The sequence below is a fragment of the Mchenga conophoros genome, linkage group LG14, assembly GCF_057382185.1.
Source record: "Mchenga conophoros isolate Kocher_MC1m ecotype Shallow Benthic linkage group LG14, M_conophoros_male_GT1.1, whole genome shotgun sequence".
Taxonomy (NCBI): Eukaryota; Metazoa; Chordata; class Actinopteri; order Cichliformes; family Cichlidae; genus Mchenga; species Mchenga conophoros.
Genome location: NC_140539.1, coordinates 13,144,612 through 13,160,288, shown reverse-complemented (window position 1 = coordinate 13,160,288; position 15,677 = coordinate 13,144,612). Strand labels below are relative to the sequence as shown.

At 43.8% G+C, this 15,677-nt stretch overlaps 2 protein-coding genes across 3 annotated transcripts in view; one reads left to right on the top strand and one right to left on the bottom strand.

The window, feature by feature from the left end:
* Positions 1-750: 750 nt before the first annotated feature.
* On the bottom strand, positions 751-3,152 carry bcl7bb (BAF chromatin remodeling complex subunit BCL7B b). The gene is made up of 6 exons (XM_085245362.1): positions 2,990-3,152; positions 2,413-2,488; positions 2,233-2,320; positions 1,767-1,925; positions 1,569-1,672; positions 751-1,458 (listed from the first exon to the last, which is right to left on the bottom strand). Exons 1-6 carry the CDS (start codon positions 3,100-3,102, stop codon positions 1,387-1,389), a joined length of 612 nt encoding a protein of 203 aa, XP_085101488.1. The 5' UTR covers positions 3,103-3,152; the 3' UTR covers positions 751-1,386.
* A 3,320-nt stretch (positions 3,153-6,472) lies between these two features.
* The window catches only part of hip1 (huntingtin interacting protein 1), a 50,140-nt gene continuing 40,935 nt past the window's right edge, over positions 6,473-15,677 (top strand). The window contains exon 1 of one of the 2 annotated variants that reach the window (XM_085245360.1): positions 6,473-6,806. In XM_085245360.1, coding sequence (XP_085101486.1) covers positions 6,690-6,806 — 117 coding nt within the window. In that variant the 5' untranslated portion in view covers positions 6,473-6,689. Of the gene's footprint in view, positions 6,807-14,122; positions 14,636-15,677 lie in introns of those variants that run through there. The other variant, XM_085245361.1, reaches the window with a different exon arrangement.

The following is a 15,677-nucleotide window of genomic DNA, read 5'->3' as shown; positions in this document are numbered from 1 at the left end:
CGCGCGCATGTCCCGCCCCCTCTTCGCTTTCACTGGCTGTCTCGCTGAAGCGCCATCGTCAAATTTGCCTGCAGGTTTCTCAGTGGTTGAATTGTCCTGTCTATTCTCAGTCTTTTCCGATAAACCACGCCCTCATATAATATACATGAGGCAAGAGGGTCAGCTGATGACAATAAAAATTATATAAACCGTTCAAATCAGCACTCTTAAATCATATTTCAATAGACTGAACATGGGTTTTGTCGATATCTAACGAGGAGCTGTCTTGTTCAGTTATCGAATTAATTTTTAAAACCATTGTCTGGACTCCATTTTGAATATGCTGATTAAACAATAGGTTACCCACTACTGGGAATCCTCATGGTGTATAAATCCTAACTTAGCAGGATCTTCTTCGTCTTCAGCTGCTTCCTTTAGGGGTCGCCACAGTTAACCATCTCCCCCGATTTCTAGCATACTGCTCTGTGAAGCCAGCCCCTCTGTATGCCCTCCTTAATTACACAAAACTTACTCTGTGCTCTTCCTCTTTTCCTCCTGCCTGGCTGCTCCATGTTAAACATACATTATTCAGTTTATTTACTGTCTTCTCTGCATTTCCAAACTGTCTCAGTTTTGACTTTCTAACTTTCTAAATGCTCAGCCTGTCCACGCTGTTCACCCCCAGCGACAATCTGAGCATCTTCTGCTCTGCCACCTTTTGTTAAAATGTATTTTGTTAGAGCCACCATCTCCAAACCATACTTCAGTGAGTTAAAATGAACAGTCGCATTTATTATGATTTACAAAATGTGTTCAGTTATAAACAAATGTGTTCAGTTATAAACATGGGCAAATATATATATATATATATATATATATATATATATATATATAAAATAAAAATCATATTCTTGCATGTGATAAGCCAAAAGAAGCTTCTTCTTTTTTTAAAGGAGGGCACTGTATTTAATACACAATGGCACATCTAAAAACAGCAATTTGCATAAAGCTTCACAAATAACACCTTTTCAAAATCGCCAATAAACCTTCAGAATAAAGCAACAGCATATGGAAACATGCATAATTTCAGCTGCGGCTACCAGGAAAATCAGACAGTTACGGCAACTGCATGAAAATACACAAAGCCTGCGAAATACAGTTCAAAATGCTCCCCCCGTCCTTTTCAAGATGAAAAACGAAACACAGCATGACTTCAAATATTAATTAAAGTAGGGGGAAAATAGAAGATTTTGCAGTTAATACACATTTTCTTAAAAGCTGAATTTAAAATAAGCAATATTTGCGTAAATATATGAAGAGATCCAGAATAATTGTCAAAGCTTTGCTAATCTCACAACAACTGAGGACGTGTTTTGTGTGTATTTTGACAAAACGATCATAAATAAGCTATCTCAGAACAGCGTTCTCTCCTGTGCAAATCTTCTTTAAGGGAGGTGCTCCTGATTCATCCAGTTCCTCCTGTTCAATGAAAAGAAACACATTTAATTAGACTGCAATAATTTTAGGAATGATTTAACAAAGGAACATGCTTTTTGGTCTTCTTTGAGCTCATTTTTAACGCAGTGAACCTGGGTGTCTGGGGTGCTCCGTCTGACAGTTCCTGATGATAGAAGGTCCTCCTTGATGAGAGTGGGTGGCTCATCTGTGCCCTCCTGTCCTGAGTGAACTGGCTCTGCATCATCAAGGAGGCAGCGAGATTATATACTGATTATCGAAGCTTTCGCACCGTCACAACAAATGTGATGCAGTGCATGTTATCCACATACCATCCACGCTCTCCTGGCCGAGCATTGGAGGCTGGGAGTCTTCAGCTCGCAGGCTGGAGGCATGAGGAGGGCTGACCTGCTGCGAGCTGGAGGTGCTGCTGCTGTTATCCATTTTAGGCTGGTAAACGTCCGACAGGAAGCTCTGGTTGCTGTTTTCATCTGGCGCAGAGAGGAAGGGAAAGGCACGGAACATGAGGTTACAGCTTTTACAGCATTTTTGAAATATATATTACTGTGCATTAGTCTCGAGCAACCTCTCATCTCTTCATGAAATGAGCAATAGGTCCAGTGAATTACTGTGACGTGCAAACATACATGAAACTGCAACTGAATATTTGGTATGACCACCTTTAGAGCAGTACTGTTACTAATTTCTTTTAGATTGTTGTTTTAATTTAGACAGCATTAAGTACAAAACAAGTCAGCAAACCTTTTAAAAATTATTTTTAAAAGCCTTCAAACATACCAGTAAAATCCAGTAGAGAGTTGGTGTTTTCCAGGACCACATCTTTCAAGCCTCTAACTTCTCCACCGGTGGATTTGGTGCGATATATCTGACAATGGAAGTGCAATTTGTCAGTTTCAAGAAATGTGAGCAAAATAAGGTTATTAAAAAAATAAGCTACACATGACAAAAGGCCCACACCTGCTTTGTTTCCGTCACTGGCACCCACTTGAATATACGTAAAGACGTGTCACCAACTGTCACCCATTTCTTCTCCCTGGGGATGTGATTAGTTTGATTACATTGAGACAGGAGCTCAGCAAACACCTTCCGCTTTCACCTGGTCTACAGCCTCAGTCTCTAACATGACATGCAGCATACACGCTCACGTTATCTCTCTGCAACAGCACACAATGGACAGCTGCACAAATATCACAATGTGCCCACTAACAGGCATCGCTCACAGTGCAGGAGAGGGTTAAAACCCCCGGGGAAACGTCCGCGGGTGTTTATGAATTACACTGTAATTAGACTAACGGGACAGCGAGCCGGAATTAGCCGCGCTCCGCATGTCAGGCTGAAGCCATATTGACAGCTCTCGGCGGAAAAACTCAGCTAGCCCCGCCCCCTCTGTCAAACTGGGGCACGGGTTGGTCGGCGTCTCCGTCAATCATCTAACTTTTCCGACTGAAGTTTGTTGTGCGACGCAGCAGATATCGGGCTTCGGTCTACTAATACCTTTCCCTCCATATTGTCCCCCCGCGGATCGCTTACGTACCATTTGCGCACTTTCTCGATGGCCGCTAGCACCTTTTTGATGTCGTCTTTAGCCCGACTTCGCGTCTCAGCGCGGCCCGATCGTCCCGACATCTTGATGCTGTTATGATTCATCTACAGATGCATCTGAAAACTTCAAGACCAAGCCCCAGTCCTCCGTTACACTGGTAATCTCGCGAGATTCATTCGTCACATTTTTTTTCTCCCTTTTTTGTCAGCTTCATTCTGACACCTTATGTTCACACTATATATATATATATAATGTACTGTAAAGACAGGCTGGGCACGTTTGATTTTATTCGTCTTTTTTGTCCATTATCCATCCCTTCTGACTATAGTGGGGGTTTCTATTTAATGTACAGTTTATTCAAATGCTGTACTTAATGACAGCTTTGAAGGCTGTAAAATGAGACGTGGGGATTTTGTTTTCACATTAAAAAAGGCATTCTCCTAAAAAAATGAAAAATAAACCCAACATGTTGTGGGGTTGTCCCCCTGTGCAGAGCCCCTGTCACCTTTAAAGCGAGTTGTTAGCAGCTCTACTCAAAACTACACTGCTGTGCAAAAGTCTTATTTCTTTATATTTTGCTTCCAAGCAGCCAGACTTTCTTGTCAATTTTTACCAGTGGTCTTTAGGAATAGCTCTCCAAGCTTTCCGAAGATCTTTCAAGCTCGTTGGGAATCAGCTATTAGGTCCAAACTGTGCACTTAAAAAAAATGGAGGAAACTGGAGAAGTGGAAGCCACCACCTAGGATCTAATGTTCGCTGGAGCCTCATCAGACATGGTCTCAGTGGAAGGGTGGTTGCTATGAGGGGAAACAGGGAGAAGTATCAAAACCATTGTCTGATTTTGATCCACCATATGTAGCACCTGGAAAACATCTGATTGGCAAAGGCTACCTATTTCAGCATGACAATGAGCCCAAACACACAGCCAACAAAGAAAAAGCATGCCTGTATAGAAAATCACACCGCGGAATGCTATGAGTCATGGATTGGCCTCCCCAGAGCCCGGATCTCAACGTTACTGAAGGAGTGTGGGATCATTGTTAGAGAGGATGGAACAAAAGTCAGCCAACATCCAAATAAGAGCTTTGAATGTCCTTCAAGAAGCCTGGAGAACTATTCCGGAAAACCACTTAGAGAAATTATAAGAAAGCTTGTCTAAGAGAGTTTAAAGTTCACATATTGACTTTTAAGCTCATTAGATTTGTACAAACTGTGTTAACAATACAAATTAAAAACAAAGCAAATAAAATCCTCTCAGAACATCTTGGATCCACTGCAGTAAATAATTACGTTTATAGTGCATAAAGCTCTTTTCTTTGCTTTTGTATTGATTTTTGTATGTACTTGTTCCCACATGTAATCAACAGAGGGCAGCTTTGAGTCAGGCATTAGCAGACCTGCTCCTCCCGGCCCTCAGGGGACACAGAGCAAAGGTTGTCAGTGTGTTGATTTATTGCTGAGATAGGAAGGAATCACTGACAGGAAATTATCCTTTGTTTGCTTTGCTTGTCATCTGCAGATAGTAAAGGAGCAGAAGCAGGGCCAGCTTCTCTTTAAGCAACTTGTTTTCACTCTGCCAAGAATGAAACTAGAAACATTGTGACAATATTGTCAAGTAATGTGAATATTTTATTTATTTATGCAAGTTTGTTAACACTATCATCTTTTTAGTAAGAATGAACATAAATAGATTAAAGCCCTTTTTTCAGTTAACATCAGATCAGTGAGTGAGAGAGTTACAATAAACTGGATGCTGCCTAGAAAAAATAATCTCAGCGATGAAAAATCTGTATCTTAGTCTCAGACTAAACATTTCTGTGGCGTATGTTTCCAGAATCATCACATTGAATATTTTCTTTTAGTGTTTCTATATCTGTTTGACAGGACACGATAAGACAGCTGAATGTGGGGAAGGCCACAGAAAAAGAAAAATGTCAACATATTAACTGATGGCGTGGGCGGGGACTGCTAGAGCTTCAGCCAGTGGCTGACAACACAGGGAGGAGTCCCAAGGCCGTTACTAGAGAAAATATCCAAATAACAGCCCAGCATGCAGCTGAAAGTTGTCATGGTACCTACAATGGCAGCAACTTCCTGCCACGACTTTGTGATTAAAGGCTTTTCATTTTTCAGAGATTGTGAGGTTTGCACATCACCGTTGATGGCAAACACTATGAGTCAGGTGAATTTTGTGCTTTTATTTACACACAATTCCACACATGGACGTCCATCAGTTTACTCAGAATTGTTGCCATCCAGAGGGGGCACGTACTCCTGGCTTAAAATGCAAAATATAATATTTAACTTTGGTTCATATTTAATTTTTTTTAAAGCAAAAACATGACAAGTAACTGGTTGAAGAAATATCTGCTTTTAAAAGTAAAACTAAAATATTTTGATCTTTGGCCATTTCATTGGGTACACCTGTTCAGCTGCTTGTTAACATTTACTTAATCAGCCAATCGCATGGCAGCATCTCAGCGCACTTACGCATGTAGACTTGATCAAGATGGTCTGCTGATGTTCAAACTGACCATCAGAGGGAAGAAGAATGCTGATTTAAGTGACTTTGAATATGATGTTGTTGTTGGTCTGAGAATTTAACGAGATGTTGAGCTATTGGGATTTTCTTACACGACCATCTCTAGAGTTCACAGAGAATGGTATGAAAAAGAAAGCTCAGAGGAGGATTGCAACACTGTTTCCAGCTAATAGGAAGGCAAAAGTAACAACACTTGTTTACAACCAAGGTACCATGCAGAAGAGCGTGTCTGAATGCACAACATTCAGGTACAGAAGAAGACCACACTGGGTGTCACAAAAAAGAGGAAACTGTGACTCAGACTCACCAGAGAGAAATGTTGCCTCGTGTGATGAGTTGTTGGATCAGAGTTCAGCATAAACAACATGAAAGCATGGATCCATCCGGCCTTGTATTAACTGATCAGACTGCTGGTGGTGTAATGATGTGGGGGATATTATCTTGGCACATTTCTGACCCCTTAGTCCCAACTGAGCACAACTTCACAAAGCTTAAATCATCTCAAACTGGTTTCTTGAATGAATTCGCTGTATTCAAATTGCCTCCACAGTCACCACATCTCAATCTAATAGAACACCTTTGGGATGTGGTGCACAAGGACATTCTCATCACTGATCTGCTGCGTGATGCTGTCATGTTAGAATGGAGGAAAATCTCTAAGGGATGTTTCATGCACCTTGTTGAATCTTTGCAAACAAGAAATAAAGCAAGGTGTACCTAATAAAGTGGCCAGTGAGTGTATATTCACAATATAAGCTGTAAGTTAAAATATAAGTAACAGCTGAGTCTATCTCCGCTCTCCACATGTGAGATTTACGTCCTCGCTAACTGTCGGAATTTGGGAACTTTAGTTTGAAAAAGTGAAAGCGGAAGTGAGCCCTTCGCGGTGAGCTCGTGCGCGAGCTTTACGTTGGTGCCGCTCAGGCTGCTCCTGTCATTGACTGGGGTGGTGTTGGTGGTGGACGCAGAGGCCAAATGCTTCTGTGAACGGGGGCGACGAGTCCAGCAGCGCAGCATGGACGGCTGCCCGCCATAGTTAGCGCAGTTCGGAGTCTACTTCACTGTAGCCTAGAGAACGGTTATAAGCTAAAAGCCTCTCTTTCTGTTCCCCCCCCGCTGCTGTTTGTTCTTCATCTGCCTCAGACGACAATGGATCGAGTAAAAAACTCCATGCAGCAAGTCCCCAACGCTATCCCCAAAGTGATCCGACGGACCGGAGGAGCCAACAGCCTGGAGCTGGAGAGGGAAAACTTTGAAAGAGTGCAGGTACGGAGCACAGGAGGTCACAGTCATATAATAACGTTATTCTGCCGAGAGTGTGGGATGGAGGTCCCGGGCTGAGAGCCTCTTTATGGCGCTGGTGGGAGGTTTTTAAAAAGTCATGTCAACTTAAACTATGCACAGCACTGTGTCACTATTTCTCTCCGTCTGACGCGAGAGAAAGAAATGACACGGGAGCCAAAATTTTCCTTCATTTTAAACGAGTCACCGTGTGACAGCTGAGTCGATCAGGCCTATCCCGTGTTTGCTTTGCTTTTTTTTTTTTTTTTTTTTTGGATCCACATTGTTGTCACCTTCCCACACGTCTGTCTGAGATCAGCAGACACAAAACGAGCCCACTGTACAACAAAAGAGCTGTGGAGATGTGGGTCAGTGGCCTTTTGAATTCAGATAACTATTGCATAAAAAAGCACACAGGAGGGGGGCTCAGTGGAGCTGTATCATGTATGTAAAGTGCCTCCGAAGCCCTGCATTTAAGGCAGGACCAGGGATGATGCCAGGTCTCTCTTGGAAATGAGATTTTTAATCTCAATGAGATTTTTTACCTGGATAAATAAAGGACTAATAAAAAATGACGATGAAAATGGGTGAAATTGTAAAACCAAGGTAACTGCCTGTCTTCCTTCCTTGTGTTTAGTTTTCATGGCTGCTGATGAATAATGAATGTTGTGTATCTTTACTCATATATATATATGTATGTATGTGCTGTGGAGCCTGCTGCTTCCTGCTTGGTGGTCTCCCCTCCCCTTGCCCCGGACCAGGCGCAGAGGAGGGAAAGCGGTGGGGGAAAGTAGGTCAGATGAATCAAGGCAGCGTGGTAGTGCTGCAACATGCTTTTCCCAATCCACTCCTGCTGCTAAAATCGGACAGTGCAGTCCACACAGCCTAAATGTGCACAGTAGGTATTTGGCCTCGCTGCCTCTAGATGGTCTCATCCAGTCTGGCCCCCTCTCCGCCAGCCCGTCGCAGCAGCAGTATGGATTAAAGTTGGGGAAAGACGCATGCGTAGCTTTGTGCATCTCGAGCCAATCCTGGTCACTGGGTCACTGTCAGGCTCCTGAGATCACACCCTGCGGAAGGTGCCAGCATGGCAACGTAATGCAGGCACATAGTTGCTCCAGCTTCCGAGGAAACTGGAGGGGGAAGTAAATGTGTCTGAGCAGAAAGGTGTTTTTGTCTTGCTCTAGTGTATCTCCCATTAAAGGAGGGTGAAAATATTCAGGCAAGCTTTAACAAGCCCAAGTTTGATGTGTTGTCGGCAGATCATACTACTGTTTTCGTACTAATGGAGTCAGTTTCCGCCTCGTAAAGGTGTAATTTTTAAGATAATACTCATTGGGATTTGTCACCCGTATGAGAGGAAATGCTTATGTTTGCTTTTTGTTCCTCGTGGTTGTTGTTTTTGTTTTGTTTTGGGGGTTTTTGTTGGGGGGGGGGTTCTGACTGAGGATCCAGAGCTGCGGCAGGAGGTGCAGGAATCAATGAATGTGCTGTCTGCTTTACAGGGATCAACGAGAGATAATCTCATCTGATCTGTTGTGCTCTAAAGCTGCCTAAATCTGCTGGGTGGCTGGCTTTCACCTCTATAGAAATCCCAACAGCCTGCCTGCTTTTAGATATTTGTTTCTTTCACCAGCTTTTTCCTTTTTTCCCCTTTTTTTTCATCCGTCCGTTCACATTAACAAGCTCACCTTAGATGTAAAACTTTTTTTATGTTATTTGTTTCTACCGTTTGGAACAGAATCTTATTATTTCTGTTAAATGTCTTGTTTTGCTGGTTATCAGTGATATGTTCAAGTTTGTTTGGACTATTTAGTGTCAAAAATGACTCGGTATAATAACCCCTAATCATAGCCTCAATGCTTTTTTGCAGATGAATGAATCCAGGCATTCCCAGATTATTCCCAACGCTTCTTTATCTGATTTACCCTCACGACATACTGTTTTAGCCTTTCATGCACTTAGTTCAGCTGACATGCTATTTTTTTCCCTTGAAGACCGATTTCAACATCCGTAATATAGAGCAGTGTGCAGAGCTCTCGGTGTACCTCTCGTTTGTTTATGTTTTGCCAGGAAAATTTGAAATAGGTGCAGGGATTTACTAAAACACCTGCAAACATACATGGAAATACAGTATACAAGACAAAAACTGTCCATTTTATACATCTTACACATTACTTTTAACTGACTTTCAACCTTTTGTCCACTCAGCTCTTTAATTAAATGATAACTTTTGGGTTTTTTTTATTCCCTCGATTAGTTGAGTTTATCCAACCATATAACCCCTTTGTACTGGAGAAGTACCCCGCCTACTCTGCCCACCCTGGCTTAGACCCACTGAGTTAAACAACAACAACTTAAAAATGACTCCAGAATCATCTGCTGTTAGTTGAGACAAGTTCAAGGCGTAAATTAAGCGTAAATTAAAAAATGTCTTCTGTGGTTTTCTAACCACGCTCATCCTGAGAACTTCCTGCCCGATCCTTTCTGTTGTGTGCAAAATCCCCTCTGTCATGTCCACTCGGGGTTATAAAAAGCACGAACCAGGGCAACCTGATAGCACTCAGCACTTTTAATGACATGTTTAGTCTCATAACAGCGACCGAGTCTTTCATTTAGAGTTTAGGCGGATTAAATCTCCGGGGGAGTTCGTCTGAAACGTCATTCTGTGTTTTGGTTTGGGTTGAATCGTAGCCTCAAAGCTTTAGTGAAAACAAAGGAGTAAATAACACAATGAACACCAGCGGGAGTTTTTATCATCTTTTATCTTCAGGCTCCGAAATGTCCAAGATGCCAGCTCCCGGTCCCTGAGCTCCCAGAGGACAGGAGAGGTTTTTCATTTGAAAGCTGGCGTAGGTAGTAATCTATGGACCAATAGGAACCATAATTAGTGCTTGAGGAACATTTCTGGGGCACCAGCTCCTCGGTTGGAATATGCAGAGTGAGCCACAGAGTGACACCACATTGTACGCATGTTACATAATGAAGGCCTTAAAATCAGACTGTCTGTCTGCCTCATCCTTCCCCTTTAATTGTCCATACTGAGGGCACTCCTGTATCTGGATATAAAAGTGCTTTGACTGTTTGACTGTTAATGTTCTCTTTATTTTCTATCAAACTGAACTGCCAGCATTAAGGTTGTTTTGGTTGAGTTTGCAGTCCTGTTCCTGGTGTTTTGGAGGAGTAGTAGAAGCTGGATGTTTAACTAGAGTCTGATTAATCCTTGGGCTGATTTGTAGGAAGTAAATAACCTGCTCTTAGTGCAGAAGGCCTGTCCCCCAGGCCTGCGCGATCTTTTAATTCCGTTTGGTGTCACGGCAGCTTTGGAATTCAGGCAAGGAGCAAGATCGCGGCCTTTGGGCACAAGCAGGAATCAGCAGGGGTCTTTGTAGACAGGCGGGTTTTTTTTAATCACGCCGTCTTCCTGCCTCTCTTTCTCCCTCATCTTTTGTCTTTGCCTCCTTCTGCTCCCCTCCGCCGCTCATTGTCTCGAGTCCTCGTCATCTTCTTTGACATCCTGCGATTCAGAATGCGCAGGAAGTTGTCGAGGGATATCCGCATGCATGCGGGATACACGCAGACGAGCACGAAAGCGAGACCATTAAAGGCGCTGAGGGAGCAGAAACGGCGGGTGGTGGTTTGTGGCCTCATTGCGCTGGCTGCGTGGAATAATGGAGCGGGACGTGAGTGACTGGTTAGTAAGTGGAACAAAGTGCACTGCGGAGTTTCTGGTGGCAATAACAATGACTCTGAATTACAGGTTGTTTTGGAGTTCCCTGCTGAGTTTTACAAGCACGGTACAGTGAAAGGTGGAGACGGGGTGCTTGTTTGTTTCAGTCGCAGCAGAGGTCAAAAGTCAGACTGGAAGCTACGTCACCGGTGGAAGAGCGCGCTAGGGGAATTGGGCTGCTTCAGCCGCCTGTATTTGATTCGTCGGCTGCAGCGTGGGAGGTAGAGCAAGGAGGTCTGCCAATCAGGAGGTTCGATCCCTGGCTCTTCTAGTCTTAGTCTGCACGGCGAAGGATCCTTGGCCAAGATACTGAACCTGATGCATTCATCAGAGTTAGCTTAAAAGAAAAAGAATGGTTGTATGAGTGGGTGAATGAGGCTTGTAGTAAGAAAGCGCTTTGAGTGCTCAAACAGAGCAGAAAAGCACTATAAGAGTACAACTCCATTTACTCCATGTGACAAACTATGTCATTGTCAGGTTTTCTTCATTTCAAATAATACAATATTCTCATTTCAGGATAATAATAATAAGTCCAGAGGTCCTGCCCTGATGGTCACCATGCCAACACGAATACCAAATGTCAGCATGAAAATGAAAGCTTTTTTTTTTTTTTTACTGCTGACACAATAACAAAGGTCTCCTCTACACATAAATGTCTGGGGCTGAAAATTCCCTGCTAGTTTGAAGTAAGCTCATCAAAGCTGGGCTTTCTCGGCATTAGCTGGCTTGACCCAACCTAAAACCCCGGGTGGAAGATGACAGTGTTTATCAACTTTCTCTGTTAAGCCCGACTTTCTGCGTCATTCTCGGTGAGCGCTCACTTAACAAGGGGCATTTCACGCATCATATGACTCTTCCTCTACACGAAAGAGTCCCTGTGAGCGCTGCCTGCTCCAGTCAGAGACGTTATCAGATGATGATGGAGATAAAATCTTTAAAGAACATCAACTATACTATAACTATAGCAGTCAAATGTCACACAGTTTCAAATAATACGAGGGGGGTAATAATCTCAGGATTTAACACTCAGAGCGGTAAAAATAAGCATTTAAACTCGAGTTAATGTATTTATTTTATTGCTAAGTGCGCTCTCGGTGCTGATGTTTATTTCTAGTGTGGTGGCTGCTCATCGAAGCTCTGTGCTTTGAAACATGAAAGGTTACTGCCCCGAAGCAAAATAAAGGAGCCGTGGAAATCTCTTTGATTTCTCGGCAGATCAGAGTCAAATAAAGTGTATTGATTGAACAGGTGTATAGCAGAGACCTGGCAGTATAAGAACATTTATGCACTTTCTGTATCACCGGCTGAATGCATGCACGCTCCGGTGACGATGTGGTGCACAGTTTGCTGAGCTTAACAAGTTGCACGTATAAAATGCGTTCCAGCTCTTAAAACCGAGCTGTAAATGAAGGAATCATTTACACATACATGCACATACATCATAACACTTGAGTTCAAACAAGAGACATTTGGAGGACTTTAACCCCTGACTGTGTTTTGACATGGTACAACGACCTTTTCCAAGCCACACCTGCTTAAAGAGATATGACACACGTTTTCTAATATGTCATATGGCTGCTGAGTAGGAAGTTTAACACAAATAATCAGCAGGTTAGGTGAGCCATTGCTCTTCTTGGTCCTTAACCTTTAGTCAGGAAGGTGCAGTATGACATCACGGTTCAAGTGGACTGTGAGAGGTTTACTGGAACAGGAAAAAAGATGGCACATGATGTATGCTGACAGCACAACCCAGCCAGCCCGTATTGAACTGCACTTACTCAGCAATCCTAGCCCACATCTGATTTAACTGCTGAAACACCTTGAGCACTTTTACATGCTTCATACGGCTAAATTAAAACAATGACTGAAACTCGGAGATGTGTCCTTTTAAAGCTGGTTAGACAAAAACAGAGATGAGTGTTGCTGAGTCAAAATGAAGACAGAGACAGAGTGGGACTGCTGTATGTGAGAAATGCTCGGCGATGGGCCCACGCCGTACCAGGAAGTGAGGAGACTCGGTGGAAAATAGCCTGCATTGTTTTTAGACTGACTGCTGGGCAGCCTGGAGGTTTAATGCGCACACCCGATAGTCTAATGAGTAACATATTGATTATTGTGGCTGGCCTGGCCCTGGTTGGTCAGCTGTGATTGAAAGCCTGGCCTGGATTTTAAAAATGGATCCTGTGGGCTCACTGGCTGTCTCCGAGTCTTCTGTTGTGTAATCCCAGACTGCCTCGTTGATGTTGGCGGTTGTACTGTCTCTTTTTCATTGAGGATGAGTCTTTGTCACTCTGCCTGGATGTTTTGCGCAGATTTGCACAGATTCGCACACACTGGCAACTTTATACAGTCTAGTTATTGGCATCAGGATGACACTTCTGTGTGTACGGCTGAGTCCACACTTGGTCCCTAAAATGTGAATTGAAGTTAGTCAATATGCTGTTTATATACGCTCACTGGCCACTTTATTAGGCGCACCTGTGCAACAGCACGTTAATGAAACTGTATAATGAGCCAATCACGTGGCAGCAACACAATGCATTTAGGCATGCAGACGTGGTCGAGACGACCTGCTGAAATGCAAACCGAGCATCATCCCGGTGATTTAAGTGACTTTGAATGTGGCATAGTTGTTGGTGCCAGACGGGCTGGGCTGGTCAGTTCTCTGGGTAAAAATTGACTTGTTGATGTTGGAGGTGAGAGGAGAATGACCACACTGCTTTGAGCTGATAGGACGGCAACAGTAACTCTCATAACCACTCGTTACAACAAAGGTATGAAGAAAAGCATCTAGGACTTGCTGATCGAATTAATGAAGCTCATATTTCAGTACAGAGGCTTAGTTTACGGGATTAGTAACACCTGCATTTTACCTGCTATGTCATGTTAAAATGGTATCTTTATGGAGGGTCTGTTATAGACGACTCTCCCAGAATTTTCTGAGTCAAAAGGGCCTGAAACTTTAAGCTGTTGTGAAGCTCAAATCCTGCAGGCTGACACAAACACAGAATAACTGAAGACTCTCAGAGGCACCAGATGGGGGCATCAGTTGCCCAGGAGTGATCTCCTGGTGGACGCTGAGCTCCTTTCCCCCACTTTTCACCTTTTGAAAGTTGCTTTTTTCCAGGCTTAACTGTAGTCAGTCAAGATAAGGGTTTAAGGCAGTGTGTGCATATAAAGTATGGAAATATAGGGGGCCTACTGTATACTGTCAGTATAGTTGAGTTGTTGAGTTTTCTTTGTACCACAGCCTTTTTGTTCTTTTGGCTACATTTGATCTAAGTGTCTGTTGTTGTTCCCACATCTTCTTCTCTTTCCTGCTTTTTCTGATTTTCACGGTGAGGAAGATGATTAAATTTTTTTAAATTTCTTTATTTTTTTGGAGATAGGGGAGGGGTAGATGGTCTTTTGGCTCCTGCTGCAGTTTAGATCAGGTGATCATCTGTTACTCCTACTAGTGAATGGAGCAGCAGTGGCAGTTGCAAACCCCAACCACCCCCCACCCCGTTTTGTTTCTCTCCCTGTTAGGACCCCCGGCGGTTCCCCGGACCCCAGTTTGAAACCCACCGTGTTTGAGCCATCCCACTCTGCAGGCTCCATGCTACTATTGTCTAACAGGAGAGCGGGCTATTTGCAAAATAAAGGTAGCCTCCTGCCTCAGTGTTTGCCCCTACGAGGGCTGATTCATGCGAGTGGGGTGATTGTCTTTTCTTTTGCCCCTTTTAAAGTGAAATGAGCGCCTATCGGTAGCGGTAGTCCTCTGGGTTTTTCCTCCCACACAGCTTGAGCTCCTCGCCGGGTCGGATGCTGAAAGTCCTCGCCGATAAGAGATCGCGCAGAGCTCGCGGAGAAAAGCAGACTGGACGCGGAAGGAAGCAAAGGAAGAATAGAGCAGCATTTTAATACCAAATCGGGACACATGTTGAGCTAACGGCCCTCGCCACCTCCTCCCCCCTTCTTCTCCTCCCAAATGCATTTGTAGGCTCAGTCGCTTTCCCGTTACTGCGCGTTAGGAGAGAGCCAGCAGCTCCGAGGATCCCCCGCTCGCCGTCTTGGAAGGACGATCATGGATCTGAGCAAAATCGTAAGTCCCGAAGAGCCGATCGGGTTGTCTTTATGTGAGCTAAGGACGGATATTAAGAGAAAAAAGGAGAAAGCGACAGGGTTTGCATGTTTTTGTGGAGGTGGGGGTGGTGTCCAAGAAGTCCTGAGCGCACACACTACACTCAGCAGGGTGAATACATGCAAGTTGGGCTCGGTGCAAGCAGGGACTTGCTCTGTCTGCTGTTTACATGGCAGCTAAATGCGTCCGTGGGAAGTTTGGGTTTTGTTGTGAAAGCTCGGAGGTCTCCCGTGGGTTTATTCCAGGGTTTTGCGAGCTGCTGTAGTGAAAGAACAGCTGCATTTAGTCGGGGAAATGATGAAACCAAGAGTCAGAAAGCACACGATTGTGTTAATGCAGCCTACTCTCTGGAGGCTTTACATTTCTATTGCAAGTAAATGAAGCCATTCACACATTTGGCTTTAATATAGTGTTCTTCTGAGACCTGGAAATGTTTCCTGTGTTGACCAGAGCTCTGTTTATGCTGCAGGTTAGAGGAAAAAGTTCTGCAAGCATGGTTTAAATGCGCCATGAATATCAATTACAGGATCTTATTGACAAACCTCAAGGCCAGTCTGAGTGTGTAGTTAAAGCTCTATAACACAGAATCAAGAGACTGGGGGCTCTAAGGGTGAATTTAAAGTACAACTTCTTCACAAGCAGTGATGTTTCCAAACTGGCGATCGATGTGGAGTTTATTCCACATTTGCCTGTTCATCTTCCTTTGACTCAGAGCGATGGGGATGAGGCAAAAGAGGTGCAGCTTGGACTGCTGAAGCAGGTGCACAAGAAGCCTTTCACAGTGGATGAAGGGGTTGCACTTTTAGCCTTTTGTACTGAAGTGTAAGAGTGTGTGTGTGTGGTTTGATGAGAAAGCCTACTCTCTAGTAATCCCCAACCAGGTTGGAGACTCAAAGGTTTGTGGAGGAAAAGCACAGCGAGTGTAAATTCTGCAACGATGCACCGGATCCTGACAGGCTGTCCATAGGTGGAACAGGAAAATCAGTCTCTCAGCTGTGAGGAA

Coding starts and splice junctions, on each gene's coding strand:
- bcl7bb (XM_085245362.1), bottom strand. CDS start 3,102: ATGAATCATAACAGCATCAAGATGTCGGGACGATCGGGCCGCGCTGAG. Junction 2,489..2,989: donor ATCGAGAAAGTGCGCAAATG/GTACGTAAGCGA, acceptor TCACATCCCCAG/GGAGAAGAAATGGGTGACAG. Junction 1,459..1,568: donor GGAGCACCCCAGACACCCAG/GTTCACTGCGTT, acceptor TTCATTGAACAG/GAGGAACTGGATGAATCAGG.